General features: G+C 41.3%; 1 protein-coding gene across 4 annotated transcripts in view; it reads right to left on the bottom strand.

The window, feature by feature from the left end:
• Window positions 1-2,753: 2,753 nt before the first annotated feature.
• NDUFAF2 (NADH:ubiquinone oxidoreductase complex assembly factor 2) overlaps window positions 2,754-15,688 on the bottom strand; it is a 131,460-nt gene continuing 118,525 nt past the window's right edge. For 2 of the 4 annotated variants that reach the window (XM_084629353.1, XM_084629351.1), the window contains one exon: window positions 2,754-4,388. In XM_084629353.1, coding sequence (XP_084485479.1) covers window positions 4,137-4,388 — 252 coding nt within the window. In that variant the 3' untranslated portion in view covers window positions 2,754-4,136. Of the gene's footprint in view, window positions 4,389-7,093; window positions 7,316-15,688 lie in introns of those variants that run through there. The other 2 variants (XM_084629354.1, XM_084629352.1) reach the window with 2 other exon arrangements.

Genomic DNA, 15,688 nt, shown 5'->3' with positions numbered 1-15,688 from the left:
AGGACAACAGTAACTCTGGAGCAGCAGAGGAACTGCCTTGGATATTACCAGCTTTGAAAGGATGGCTTAATGAAAGGAAACAAAAGTCACATGTGGTTCTAATTTTGTAAAAGTTGCAAAGTAAATTGGAGCGAAGACTAACCTATTTAATTTATTCAGATTATTCTGTCCAAAGAATAATAGTAAAAGTGAAAAATGTGTAGATTAATATCATGCTTTAGCAAATCTTAATTTTTATTAGTACTTTAGTTCCAATGGGTCTGATCCTGTAGTAGCTATCAAGTTTTAGGCCCTGTTCCAATAACATGTCTCTTAATCAGAGCAAATAGGATTCTCGTGCCTAGCTCTTCACTTAGTATGTAAAGGATAAACACCTATGAAAGCAGATGCTCTATATTATTGAAAGGAGGAAGTGAATAAGAGATGATAAATACCAATGCTAACAAACAGGAAGTTTTGCTAAATCAATATTAGGGCTTGTCTACATTGGCAATTTACAGCACTGCAACTTTCTCGCTCAGGGGTGTGAAAAAACACCCCCCTGAGCGCAGCAAGTTTCAGTACTGTAAAGCACCAGTGTAGACAGTGCATCAGGGCTGGGAGCTACACCCCTCATGGAGGTGGGGGGTAGGTTTTTTTTGTTTTTTTGAGAGCTGTGACCACACAAGGCATGTTAACTGTTGCCAGTGTAGACTAGCCCTTAGTTAAGAGTTGGATGTGAAACATTCAGGCGTAACAGTTAGCTTTCTTCTCCGAGTGTTGCTCAAGACAAGTATTGTTAGAACAGAAAGCATGTTTTAACCTTTTTATGATCTGGATTAAGTCTTCACTGTTTGTCTTGAATGTGGTTACACCTTGGTATTTATACAGTTTTGATATTGTTTTAAAATGGAACAGACACAAAACTAACTACATTACCTAAATAAATTTGATACTTTTTTAAAAATGTGTTCGTTCTTTATTCTGACTTGTAAAAATGTGTATCAGCTGTAGAGAAAAAGAATGTGCCATCTATACAGTACTTGAGTATATATTTAATTTAAATATAGGGTTCTAAAGAGAATGGATTCAACATACATTGATAAGTGAAAATGATCCAAATTAACTAATTCTTTGGCATAATCCTCTCAAAAGTGGTGTGACTTACACAATGTTTTTTATAGTAGGCACAGCTCACTCCGTGTGGCTGATGTAAAGGACTCATACTCTTAAAGTCTCCAAATGAAGCATTTGTTAATCAGCTGGTGAATCCTGACTGGGAACATTTGCTTTGTGTTGGAGGTGGAACATAGGATCTCATCATGCGCACCAGTTAAAGCCAGATGTAGCCTAGTTAATTTATAGAATCAGAAGGTAGACATGGAAAATACCTGTTATTTGTTTAGTCTATTATTGAAAGATTGTTTCCTATATTAATTTTTTGTTCAGTCACTTTAAATCCCACATGATGTGTTTCCACCACTTTAGTTTATTTTAATACCCCAGCATGTGCTGGGTGCCTCCCACTACAGTGAAAACATGTGCTAGTAAACACGTCGATTTCTGAATCCCCTGAAACACTGAAAATCCCAGATGAGGCTACACACTAGTTTCAGACCTGGTTCAGCCTGGGGAAGGATGAAAGGAGCAAATAAGATTTGTTAGGAATAACAGCATGATGGAGCAAGTAACTTTAAAATGTGACAGGCTTCTTGTAGACACTGCAGAAGGAAGTTAAAGGGTTCTCTTAAAAGAGGGTAGTGTCTTAGAGCAGCTCAAGATGGGTGGGCCAGAGGCAGGGCTAAGTGTAACAGAAACATCAAAACCAACACCTTTGGTAGATGGGGGGATGGACATAAAGGTGGTACAAAAACAGATCAGGCAACTCTGGCCTTGAAGATAAACTTGAAAATAAAAGTGAAGAAAGGGGAAATATAGGCAGTGGCTGGGGGTTGGTATCAGGTTGGGTAAGATAGTCTACCTTGATTACTGAACAATATTCTGAGTTAAGCCTTTTCTTTTGGCAGCTGTAGGGCAGATGCTAGATCCAAACTCACTCTGCTCATTCTCACACCATGGCATAACCCATCAAAATTATATTTTTTTCTAAGTAGAATACTATTTCCCTTTTGCAGGCAGTAATAACCACGCACAGCTTTTCCCTTTATCATATAAAATTTTTATAGTGGTCAGTCTCCATCTCAGATTCCATTCAGTACTATTCCTAAAATTGTTTGGGAATGTGGTGGGGTGGTAATATATCTCTGGCCCTTTAAATTTCTTTCCAATTCCATAGCCATAAAATTGATTTAACAAAAGAATCTAAACTTCATTAAAAATCATGTTTGCCTTCATAATCTATAGTTACAATCTTCTAAACTAACATAAACCAGTGAAGTTCTTAGGATACAAACGTGTAGTCCATTCCTTGCAAGGGTAGGGGTAACTCTGAAAACTAGTGACAGTAAGTGTTAACAAGAGATCAAAATGTCAAATCATGTATATGGATAGGAAACAAGAAAAAAAAGAGATGACTCTTTTCTTCAGCTGGTAAAAGCTTCAGCTGCCTCTCAAAGGCCTGAAACCTTAACTGACCCTTGCACAGGAGCCAAAGCCTCCAGCTCTTCCTGTCTGACAACTTCTGTAAAGAAGTTGTGTATTATCCAAATCAAATCCTATTGCAAATTAAACAGTTTGGGGGTAATGCACATTTGAAAGACATTCCAACACTGAGATGTCCACAGTTGAATATCAAAACAAGGAGTATTGTCTGATACTTTTTATATTTTAATAGTCATGTTTCTTTTTTGTTACTGAAGCTGTTACAAGTCTGACACCTTCAGCTCAGAATTTAGGGCCTGGGGGTCACAGCTTTTAGGGAGACCTAGCCATAGCACTCTCCATTGCTATGAATCAGATGTGTTAAGTCACTAACCTAGAGCTCAGGTGCTTTTATCATTAAGTCATGAAAACTTGTACAGAGCAGGTTTTAATAGCATGGGGGGGGGGAAGAGGACAAAGTCTGTGCCCTCTCCACACTAGTTTACACTTTTCTTATCACTGATGCAGCTGCACCATTACTGGCCCTTCCTGTAATCCTGATAAGAATGTTATTGGTGTAGACACTGCCTAGGACAGTGGTTCTCAAACTTTTGTACTGGTGACCCCTTTCACACAGCAAGCCTCTGAGTGCGATGCCCCTTATGAATTAAAAACACTTTTTTTGTATATTTAACACCATTATAAATGCTGGAGGCAAAGTGGGTTTTGGGTGGAGGCTGACAGCTTGCGATCTCCATGTAATAACCTTGCAACCCCCTGAGGGGTCCTGACCCCCAGTTTGAGAACCCCTGACCTAGGAGGTCTTAAATTCCTGGAAAATGAGGAAGTGCTTCCACCCTCTGCTCTTATTTGACTCAGACTGATTCCCTATAGCACTTTAGACTACTTACAGATGGCCAGCAAGACACACTTTAACTGTTGATTTTACCATCTATTAATACAGTTACAAGATATAGTCCCCTAAAATTAACAAAGAATGTAGTCTCTCTATATTTTTGAAGTGCTTTATGTTAATGAGGTCAAACAAACCCTACAATCACCTAAGGGAGCCAACAGCATTGACCACATTAAAAGGCAACAATAGGCAGGGAACTCTTTGGGATTCCATAGAAATACATGATGATTAAGCAAAAAAAATCTAGATTTGATAATGCAAAAGGTCATTTATAAGCCTCATGTCTACAAATAAGCTATGTGAAATCCATTATGTTGATGACCAGATTATAATTATAATTTTTTTAAAAAATAATTGTTACCTTTAAGGAAAATGCCCCTCAAAAGAAAGTGTATTGTGACATTTTCCTATCTCAATTAACTAAATAGAATGAGCTCAAGAATAACAGATTAACAATTACTTTAAAAAAAATTAAGTATCAATAGTTTTATACTAAGATTTACTAATTAGTCACAGTAATAACTAAGAATTCAATGATTTCTAAGATCTAGCTTGTAAAAACAAATGAAAATTAACTTTAATATATCAGTTTATTTCTCACACACAGTTGGTAAGTGAAAAAGAGTTTTCTTCAGTCATGTTGCTTGTTAGAGCAATTTTCTACACAATTCACTGGCAAGATTTTTCACATTACAACTGTTTATTTATTACGGCTACTGCTAGCTGGTGGGATCCAGGAACCTGGCTGAAAGGTTTTTGCAGTGCTGGATGGGTCTGGTGAAGGCTCATTCTTTCCATAGTAAGGGGATGATGCATGGCCTTTAATTTGAGTTTGAATTGGTTCAGCAACAAGTCCCTCATATTCTTTGGTTTGAAGGAGGCTGTCCTTTTCAGAAGCATCTGTGATTTTCAGTTTTATTTCTTCTCTATACATTTCATTCTTAAGAATTTCCTGCAAAAAGCCACCAGGCAAGAAGGAAAATGGTTAAAGCAGACATCAATGTAATTTACACTACTGAAATAGCAAACGAAAACCCACAGGTATCTTTTTTCCTAAACTTAATTTTACACATTCTCTCTTCATATGCATTTGCAAAATAAAGACAGTCAAAATGCATTGCTTTGGATTACTGCAACTGTAGTCATAGTTTAAAAAAATGCTCCAATATTTTGATTAACTTATCAAAACAGAGCTGAACTGCACTTTTCAAAGCTGATATTTACAAGGCATATTTTTCTCGAAGATTATTATTCAGGGTGTGAATACAGGGGCACTTTCTGTCACAGTGGTATTATCTCCACTATCTAGAACGGGAATAAAAAATATCTAGAACAGCAAAGTAATGATTCTTCATCATTATCAAGATGTAATAATGAATTTACATTGTCCCCCAAGTCTGCCCTCATTTACCATATACTAGTATAAATCTAGAATAACTTCACTGATTTCCAAGGACTTATTCCAGATTTGACTTGTGTATGTGTTGCACCCTTAAATAATCAAAACATATGCTTTTAGTATCTGGGAAGTGTTTATAGTCTGTTAAATGGATATTAAAATTTGTACTAAAAATATAGGGAGTCAGTCCATTTTGCTTTTGAGGCAGCTATTTTCTAATCCCAAATCTTTGCAAGGGGTATCTAATGAAATGGGCCTTACCGGATCAGATAAAAATAGTTTTAACTAAATCCAATATGTTTTAAGGTCCATTTTATTCACTTATTTGTAACTGTAGTTTGGTTTGAAAGGATGCACTAATGTTAATTTTTTCATCAGCTTTTACTGGCTAAGAGGCACATGGAAAATAAAATAAAAAAAATCTCTGATGTAGTATCTACACTATCCCTGGCTGTTGTGAAATTGGAGTTTTGATTTTGCCTGGCACCATGATTTCGCCACAGAAAACAGAAAAGAAATAACCCCTTGTATTTTTCTTAATTGGTATTAATCAACACTGCAAAGTCTAAATGTCTACACTACGAAATTTGGTCGATTTTATAGAAGTCAATTTTCAGAAAGCAATTTTATACAATCGATTGTGTATGTCCCCACTAAGCGCATTAAGTCGGCTGGTATCAACTCACAGAGCAGTGCACTGTGGATAGCTATCCCACAGTCCCCGCTGCCCATTGGAATTATGGGTTAAGCTTCCAAAGCCTGATGGAGCAAAAACATTGTCACGGGTGGTTTTGGGTACATGTCGTCAGTCTCCCCTCCCTCACTCCCTCCGTGAAAGCAACAGCAGACAATCGTTTCGCGAATTTTTTCCTGGACTATCCGTGTAGACGCCATAGCATGGAGCCCGCTCAGCTCACCGCTGCTGTTCTGAGCATTGTAAATTCCTCGCGTATTATCCTGCAGTATGTGCAGAACCTGGCTAGGAGCCGCCAGCACGAGGACAACTATGTTGAGGACATGGACACAGACATTCCTGAAAGCACGGGATATGGCAATTGGGACATCATGGTGGCAGTGGGGCCGATTCTGGGCCCGGCAAACAAGCACAGACTGGTGGGACCACATAGCGTTGCAGGTTTGGGATGATTCCCAATGGCTGTGAAACTTTTGAATGCGTAAGGCCACTTTCCTGGAACTTTGTGAGTTGCTTTCCCCTGCCCTGAAGCGCACGAATACCAAGATAAGAGCTGCCCCAACAGTTGAGAAGCAAGTGGCGATAGCCCTGTGGAAGCCTGCAACGCTTGACTGCTACTGGTCAGTCAGGAATCAATTTGGAGTGGACAGGTCTACTGTGGGGACTGCTGTGATCCAAGTAGCCAGTGCAATCGCTGACATTCTGCTATCAAGGGTAGTGACTCTGGGAAATGTGCAGGTCATACTGGATGGCTTTGCGGCAATGGGTTTCCCAATCTGTGGCAGGGCAACAGATGGAACACATATCCCTAGCTTGGCACCAGACCACCTTGCCAACCAGTACATAAACAGCAAGGAGTACTTCTCAATGGGCTTCAAGCGCTGGTGGATCACAAAGGACATTTCATCGACATCAACGTGGGATGGCCGGGAAAGGTGCATGACGCTTGCATCTTTAGGAATTCTGGGCTGTTCGAGCAGCTGCAAGAAGGGACTTACTTCCCAGACCAGAAAGTTACCGTTGGGGATGTTGAAATGCCAATAGTTATCCTTGGGGACCCAGCCTACGCCTTGCTCCCATGGCTCATGAAGCCATAAACAGCCAGCCTGGACAGTAGTAAGGAGTGGTTCAACTATAGGCTGAGCAAGCGCAGAATGCTGGTAGAATGTGCCTTTGGACATTTAAAAGCTCGCTGGCGCTATTTGCTGACTAGGTTAGACCTCAGCGCAACCAATATTTCCACTGTTATTGCTGCTTGCTGTGTGCTCCATAATATCTGTGAGAGTAAGGGGGAGACGTTTATGACGGGGTGGGAGGTTGAGGCAAACCGCCTCACGGCCAATTTTGAGCAGCCAGACACCAGAGCGATTAGAAGAGCACAGCCAGGCCCACTGCGCATCACGGAGGCTTTGAAAACCAGTTTCATGACTGGCCAGGCTACATTGTGACAGTTGTGTGTGTGTCACCTTGATGCAAACCTGCCCCCTTTGTTTATTTTAATTCCCTGTAAGCCAGCCACCCTCTCCCCTTCGATCACAGCTGGCAAAGGAAATAAAGTCATTGCTGTTTTGAAACCATGCGTTCGTTCTTTATTAATTAAAAAAAAGTGAGATAACTGACAAGTTAGCCTGGGTGGGGTGGGGGAGGAGGGAAGACAAGGCCACATTGCTTATTGTAGCCATACTACAAATCAAAACTGTTTGAATGACAGTCTTCCATTGCTTGGGCCATCCTCTGGAGTGGAGTAGCTGGGTACCTGGAGCCTCGCCCCCGCATTCTTGGGTGCCTGGGTGAGGAGGATATGGGGGAATATAATCTTAATACATAACAACCAACAAGAATGCACTTTTATGTAGAAATCCATGATTAAATCGAGTCTTCCTGACTAGTGATTTAAATCATGATCTAAATCAATTTGATTTAAATCAAATATACCCTGGTATATTAAGTACAGTAATATGATTGTATTCCTAAATGCTGAAGATCTCAAATACTAAAAGTATTACAGTTTTAGTTACCAAGTTTAAGATTTCCTATTAGTGCAAAAGTAAGTCAAAAAGTAAAAATTTAAAATTTATAAAAACAAGAAGCAATTCCTTCCAAGACTAATTATGATTAATATATATAGTTCATTTATGGGAGAAATATCATTAAAACTCACTAAAAATATACTGCTCCTTAGATATCAGGCTTTTTACCAATTCAGCTTCAAATCCTGTCTATAGTATCCAGCCCAAGGAGTTGCATTAGGAATCTGTCCTTTGCAGCCTTGCTGATTTCACCCCTTTCCCCATGAGGAGTAGATTATAGATCAGAGTAGCAGCCATGAAACCTCCTTGCCTCCCTCTTCCACCTCCCTACAACACACACTCACACTTACTTCCTCAGGTTTCAGAGTAGCAGCCGTGTTAGTCTGTATCCGCAAAAAGACCAGGAGTACTTGTGGCACCTTAGATACTTCCTCAATGCAGGCTAATACGCAGGGAACGCCTATGGAACTGCCCCTGCCCACCTCCCATTTTGCACAGCAGTACCATGCAGTACCCTCTGTGCCTCAGGAGAAGAGAGCAGGATTTGCTTCTTTAAGGAATTAAGAGATTGCATTTACACTGTGACTGGAAAAGTTTTATATATAAACATTCACGGTGCTATATATTGTATGGAAGTGACAAGTATGGAGAAGTATTTTTAACTAGTATTTTTAAGTTGCTCCAGGATTAGAAGAGTGACTTAGCTTCTCACTTAGGAAGTTTGTCACTAAATTGAACTGAAATATTTTATAAAATGGCCTAACTTTGTTACCGATTGCCCAAATCTGATTACTGTTGCCCAAATAAACATGGCTAGAGGGCATTTCAGCAGAGAGCTCAATAAAAGAATATTAAAGCATAATGTGCTCTGATCTTTAGGGGACAGACAAGCTTCAGTCTGTCCAATAAGTCTCAGAGATACAGCACTAAATCCATTAGCCAGCTGTACTTGTGGAAGTCCTGACTCAATTCTCATGACCTTCCCAGGAAATATAAACTAAGGATGTCAGGATTTTGAAGTTGGAATTCTCAATGGGTAGATTTTATCACATGATATCTGAAGAATGCTGAAAGTGCTCTTTATTATTCAGAGTAGAGCAGAACTCAGGAGAAAAGATCCATTAACTGAAATAAAAAGACTAACCATGAAGGAGAGAGGCAGCCGCATTTTGCAGTAGCTGGAATCTTTACATTGTTTAGACATTCACCTTCAGATACAGTGAATTACAATAATCCAGTTTGGAGATGACAAATGTCAGAATTATTGTGGCAAGGTCCTCATCTGTGAGGAAGGGGCAAAGTTTGCTAGTAAGATGGATGTGAAAAAAGGCATTTTTGGTCACTGAGGCTACCTAGTTGTCCAGGTTTGTTGAGGAACAAAACAGGACCCAGAGGCTTAACACAACTTTACTGCATTGGGGACTGTATCCCTGCTATGGAATGCAAGGGTTCAGGGGAAGTGTTCAAAATGGTTCTTAAAAGCAGTTCCCATCAACCAGCATTACTTGCCTGGCTTGAGTTTGAGCCAGCTGCGTCTCATCCAGAAGATGATCTCTTGTAACCATTCTGGACATCTGCGGGATGATGGCCACAAGTATGGCCATACTGGGTTAGACCAATGGTCCATCTAGCATAACTAGGGGTCCTAAAAGTTAGCCAGCCAGTCAGGCAGCGGCACAGACAGCTCCATGGCACAGGAGCCAGCACACAAAGCTGTAAACAGGGGAGTTTGAGTGGGAGTTTAGCACGATACAAACTCCCCTTTCACTTGTTTGGGATTTGGTTTTGCTGTGGGTGGTGGTGCTTTGGTGTGGTTTGTGTTTCCCAGATTAACAGCATTTAGCTGGGAAGGCTATGACAGATACAGAGGCAGCAGTGGGAGTGACCCATGTAGTTGGAGACACAATGAGGATGACTGGATGTGGAAGCTGCGGCATGTACATGATCCTGGAGGGGGTACCTGGTAAGAGTTTTGTCTGCAGGAAACGCCGTCTGATAGAGCAGATGGAGGAAAAGATCCGAGGTTTGGAGATGCAGGTGGAAAGTCTGGTTGAGTTTAGGAAGGGGTTTGAGCAGATTATGGACCAAAGACATGAGGTATCTGAAGGGAAAAGCTTAGACCTGCAGATGGAAGCAGGGCTGGGGAATTCTGAGGGGAGACTGGGTGAGGAAAGTGGTCAGTGGAAGCATGTGACTATAAGAACCAGGCAGAGGAAAAGATGGGCTAGTGAAGGAGAAATAGAGCTCAAGAACAGTTTGCAGAGTTGGAAAATGAAGAAGGGGCTCACCAGGTAGTCACTGAAGGTGGAAGGGCAAGGAAAAAGAGAAGAGCAGCTAGTCCTATAGGAAAAGGGGAAGACTCAATGGAGACTACACCAAATATGAGCCCCAGGAGGATACAGGATGGGTTGAAGAGGATTACAAGGGAGAATAGGAATGGAAAGAACTTACAGCCAGAAGGAACAGGAGATAGACTGGAGAATAGCACCGTCACCAGGAAAAGGCAGGTCTATGTGATCGGGGACTCTTTACTGAGAAGAATAGACAGGCCTGTAACCAGAGCTGATCCAGAGAACAGAAGGGTGTGCTGTCTTCCACGTGCTAAGATACAGGATATAGACCTGAGGTTGAAAAGGATCCTAAAGGGAGCAGGAAAGAATCCCCTAATTATCCTTCATGTGGGAACAAATGATATGGCTAGATTCTTGCTGGAAAGTATTAAGGGAGACTATGCTAGGCTGGGGAAGACGCTTAAGGAAATGGAGGCTCAGGTACTCTTTAGTGGGAGTCTGCCTGTTCCTAGAGAAGGGCAACAAAGGTGTGACAAGATTATGACTATCAACAGATGGCTTAGGCAGTGGTGCTATAAGGAGGGCTTTGGGATGTAAGGCTATTGGGAGGCATTCTGGACAAAGGACAGTTCTCTCGGGATGGACTTCATCTGAGTAGGGAAGGAAATAGACTTCTAGGATGGAGGCTGGCACAACTGATTAAGAGAGCTTTAAACTAGGAATTCGGGGGAGATGGTTGGGAGATGTCCAGGTAATCTCCACGCCGGATTTTAGCATTGAGAGGGAAGAAAACAAAGTAAGAAGGGATACAGCCGTGGGTGGGAGAACGTATACAAGGAGGAAGGGCAATGTGGATACCAGTCTAACAGGTTATACTGGCTGTAGAATGACCGTGCCTAATAGGGTACAGAATGTGAGCGAGGCCAAACAGCAAAAATTAAGATGTTTGTACACCAATGCGAGGAGCCTAGGTAACAAAATGGAGGAACTAGAGCTACTGGTGCAAGAAGTGAAACCAGATATTATAGGGATAACAGAAACATGGTGGAATAGTAGTCATGACTGGACTACAAGTATTGAAGGGTATGTGCTGTTTAGGAAAGACCGAAATAAAGGTAAAGGTGGTGGAGGAGCATTGTATATCAATGATGAGGTAGAATGTAAAGAAATAAGAAGCGATGGAATGGATAAGACACAGTCCGTCTGTGCAAAAATTACATTGCGGAAGAAAACTACTAGAGCCTCCCCTAGGATAGTGCTTGGGGTGTGCTATAGACCACCGGAATCTAATTTGGATATGGATAGAGCCCTTTTTAATGTTTTCAATAAAGTAAATACTAATGGAAACTGTGTGATCATGGGAGACTTTAACTTCCCAGACATAGACTGGAGGACGAGTGCTAGTAATAATAATAGGGCTCAGATTTTCGTAGACGCAATAGCTGATGGATTTCTTCATCAAGTAGTTGCTGAACCGACTAGAGGGGATGCCATTTTAGATTTGGTTTTGGTGAGTAGTGAGGACCTCATAGAAGAAATGGTTGTAGGGGATAATCTTGGTTCAAGTGATCATGAGCTAATTCAGTTCAAACTGAATGGAAGAATTAACAAAAATAAATCTGCAACTAGGGGTTTTGATTTCAAAAGGTCTGACTTTCAAAAATTAAGGAAATTAGTTAGGGAAGTGGATTGGACTGAAGAATTTATGGATCTAAAGGTAGAGGAGGCCTGGGATTACTTTAAATCAAAGCTGCAGAAGCTATCAGAAGCCTGCATCCCAAGAAAGGGGAAAAAATTCATAGGCAGGAGTTGTAGACCAAGCTGGATGAGCAAGCATCTCAGAGAGGTGATTAAGAAAAAGCAGAAAGCATACAGGGAGTGGAAGATGGGAGGGATCAACAAGGAAAGCTACCTTATTGAGGTCAGAACATGTAGGGATAAAGTGAGAAAGGCTAAAAGTCAAGTAGAGTTGGACCTTGCAAAGGGAATTAAAAGCAATAGTAAAAGGTTCTGTAGCCATATAAATAAGAAGAAAACAAAGAAAGAAGAAGTGGGACTGCTTAACACTGAGGATGGAGTGGAGGTTAAGGATAATCTAGGCATGGCACAATATCTAAACAAATACTTTGCCTCAGTCTTTAATAAGGCTAAAGAGGATCTTAGGGATAATGGTAGCATGACAGAATGAGAATATGGAGGTAGATATTACCATATTTGAGGTAGAAGCGAAACTCAAACAGCTTAATGGGACTAAATTGGGGGGGGCAAATAATCTTCATCCAAGAATATTAAAGGAATTGGCATCCGAAATTGCAAGTCCATTAGCAAGAATTTTTAATGAATCTGTAAACTCAGGAGTTGTACTGTATGATTGGAGAATTGCTAACATAGTTCCTATTTTTAAGAAAGGGGAAAAAAGTGATCCGGGTAACTACAGGCCTGTTAGTTTGACATCTGTAGTATGCAAGGTCTTGGAAAAAAATTTTGAAGGAGAAAGTAGTTAAGAACATTGAAGTCAATGGTAAATGGGACAAAATACAACATGGTTTTACAAAAGGTAGATCGTGCCAAACCAACCTGATCTCCTTCTTTGAGAAAGTAACAGATTTTTTTAGACAAAGGAAACGCAGTGGATCTAATTTACCTAGATTTCAGTAAGGCATTTGATACCGTGCCACATGGGGAATTATTAGTTAAATTGGAAAAGATGGGGATCAATATAAACATTAAAAGGTGGATAAGGAATTGGTTAAAGGGGAGACTACAACGGGTCCGACTGAAAGGTGAACTGTCAGGCTGGAGGGAGGTTACCAGTGGAGTTCCTCAAGGATCAGTTTTGGGACCAATCTTAGTTAATCTTTTTATTACTGACCTTGGCACAAAAAGTGGGAATGTGCTAATAAAGTTTGCGGATGATACAAAGCTGGGAGGTACTGCCAATTTAGAGAAGGACCGGGATATCATACAGGAGGATCTGGATGACCTTGTAAACTGGAATAATAGTAATAGGATGAAATTTAATAGTGAGAAGTGTACGGTCATGCATTTAGGGATTAATAACAAGAATTTTAGTTATAAGCTAGGGACACATCAATTAGAAGTAACGAAGGAGGAGAAGGACCTCGGAGTATTGGTTGATCACAGGATGACTATGAGTCGCCAATGTGATATGGCTGTGAAAAAAGCTAATGCGGTCTTGGGATGCATCAGGAGAAGTATTTCCAGTAGGGATAAGGAGGTTTTAGTACCATTATACAATGCACTGGTGAGAGCTCACCTGGAATACTGTGTGCAGTTCTGGTCTCCCATGTTTAAGAAGGATGAATTCAAACTGGAACAGGTACAGAGAAGGGCTACTAGGATGATCCGAGGAATGGAAAACTTGTCTTATGAAAGGAGACTCAAGGAACTTGGCTTGTTTAGCCTAACTAAAAGAAGGCTGAGGGGAGATACGATTGCTCTCTATAAATATATCAGAGGGATAAATACCGGAGAGGGAGAGGAATTATTTAAGCTCACTACCAATGTGGACACAAGAACAAATGGATATAAACTGGCCACCAGGAAGTTTAGACTTGAAATTAGACAAAGGTTTCTAACCATCAGAGGAGTGAAGTTTTGGAATAGCCTTCCAAGGGAAGTAGTGGCGGCAAAAGATCTATCTGGCTTTAAGATTAAACTCGATAAGTTTATGGAAGAGATGGTATGATGGGATAACATGATTTTGGTAATTAATTGATCTTTAAATATTCATGGTAAATAGCCTAATGGCCTGTGATGGGATGTTAGATGGGGTGGGATCTGAGTTACCCAGGAAAGAAATTTCTGTAGTATCTGGCTGCTGAATCTTGCCCATATGCTCAGGGTTTAGCTGATCGCCATATTTGGGGTCGGGAAGGAATTTTCCTTCAGGGCAGATTGGAAGAGGCCCTGGAGGTTTTTCGCCTTCCTCTGTAGCATGGGGCACGGGTCACTGCTGGAGGATTCTCTGCTCCTTGAGATCTTTAAACCATGATTTGAGGACTTCAATACCTCAGGCATAGGTGAGGTTTTTCGCAGGAGTGGGTGGGTGAGATTCTGTGGCCTGCATTGTGCAGGAGGTCAGACTAGATGATCATAATGGTCCCTTCTGACCTTAGTATCTATGAATCTATCCTGTCTTCCTGTGCCAGATGCTTCAGAGGGAATGAACAGAACAGATCAATTTATCAAGTGATCTATCCCCTGGTGTCCAGTCCCAGCTTCTGGCAATCAGAGGTTTAGGGACACCCTGAGTATGGTGTTGCATCCTTGGCCATCCTGGCTAATAGCCATTGATGGACCTATCCTACATGATGGTTGTTGCATCAGTGAAGAATGATATACACATCTAGGTGTCATTAATGCAGTATTGGCAGCAGAGCCCATGACATCTCACTCTCTTCCAACTGCCTTTATAGAGATATTGAAGAGAAGAGGGGATCGTTTGGATCCCTCTAGGACTCCACAAGTGAAGTTCTTCAGGGAGAAGGAGCAGTTATCTATCACCACTCTTGGTGTTCTGCTGGAAAGGAATGATTGGAGGCAATGTAGTGCTGTGCCATATACTCCAGCTCTGTTGTGTGTTAATGTATTTAGCAATACCTTACAGTCCAATGTGCCAAAAACTGCAGAGAGGTCCAGTATAATGACCATGGCCATAAAGAGATTGTATTTTAGTGATACCAGGGCTGTCTCTCAGTTGTGCTCTGGTCTGAAGCCCAAAGGCAAGCCATCCAGGATGATAGCAGATGGCTCATGATGGAATTTCTCCATTGTGACTAAGAATGGGATGTTAGAAGACAGACAGTAGTTGGAGAGATTTTTCTGAGTCAACATTTGGATTCTTGAGGATGGGGCAGACCTCCTCTGAAGGTGTCATTGATGTCTGTCATTAGCAGTAGGCATAGTTATTCTTTGCTGGTTGTTGCCAGCCAGCCATGGCTCTGTGTTGCAGGTGTGGCTCTAATTTTTTTAAGGGCTTCTTGGTCTCTGGTAAGCATGACAGGGCCAAAGTTTGAGAAGGGTGGTGGGATTAGGGAATACAGGCTGGTCAGGAATGGAGTTTTCTTATTTAGTTCCATTCATAGACGGTTGATCTTTTCAGTGAAGTTTGATGGATGCATTTTACAGCTTGGGTTCAGTGTCTGGGTTATATGCTGAAAACTGACAATTGATTGATTAACCAATTCGTCATGTGGAAAGTTCTGCTGCTTGTGATTCTACTGAAGTAATGGTTATGGAGTAGAAAGCTGGTTTTGCCTCCTTTGCAATGGAAAAAACCTGCAGTGTTGGCCCATGAATTTAGATGGTTTCTTCTTGTCACAGGCATTCTAAATTTTAATTTGTGTGCTTAATCTGATAGAGTTTGTCTCTGTAAACTATGGTGATTTTCTCAGGCGGGGCGTATGAGTGGGGAGCACAGAGTTAAGGGGTCAATACAGTGGACAATAAGTAGACTGCTGTACAAACCACTGGCACCTTGGCCTGCTGTTGAGTAGCTTGGTTTTCTAGAGAGAATTGAAAACTTAGGCTATATGTACACTACTGCTGTATGTTGACCTAAATTACACTGCCCCAGCTACATGAATAACGTAGCTGGAGTCAACATAGCTCAGGTCCACTTACTACAGTGTATACACTGCACTGGGTTGACAGGAGAAACTCTCCCATCTCCTCAATGTCACAGGCCTCTATGGGTATGTCTACACTGCAAGTTGACACCCGGGTTGGCCCATGCCAGCGGACTCGGTGGGCTTCGGGTTAAAGGGCTGTTTAATTTCAGTGTAGACGTTCGAGCTTGGGCTAGAGTCTGGGCTC

Source organism: Lepidochelys olivacea (assembly GCF_965140295.1).
Source record: "Lepidochelys olivacea isolate rLepOli2 genome assembly, chromosome: 5".
NCBI lineage: Eukaryota > Metazoa > Chordata > Testudines > Cheloniidae > Lepidochelys > Lepidochelys olivacea.
The sequence above is the reverse complement of the archived record's forward strand: the minus strand, read 5'-3'. Positions and strand labels throughout refer to the sequence as shown.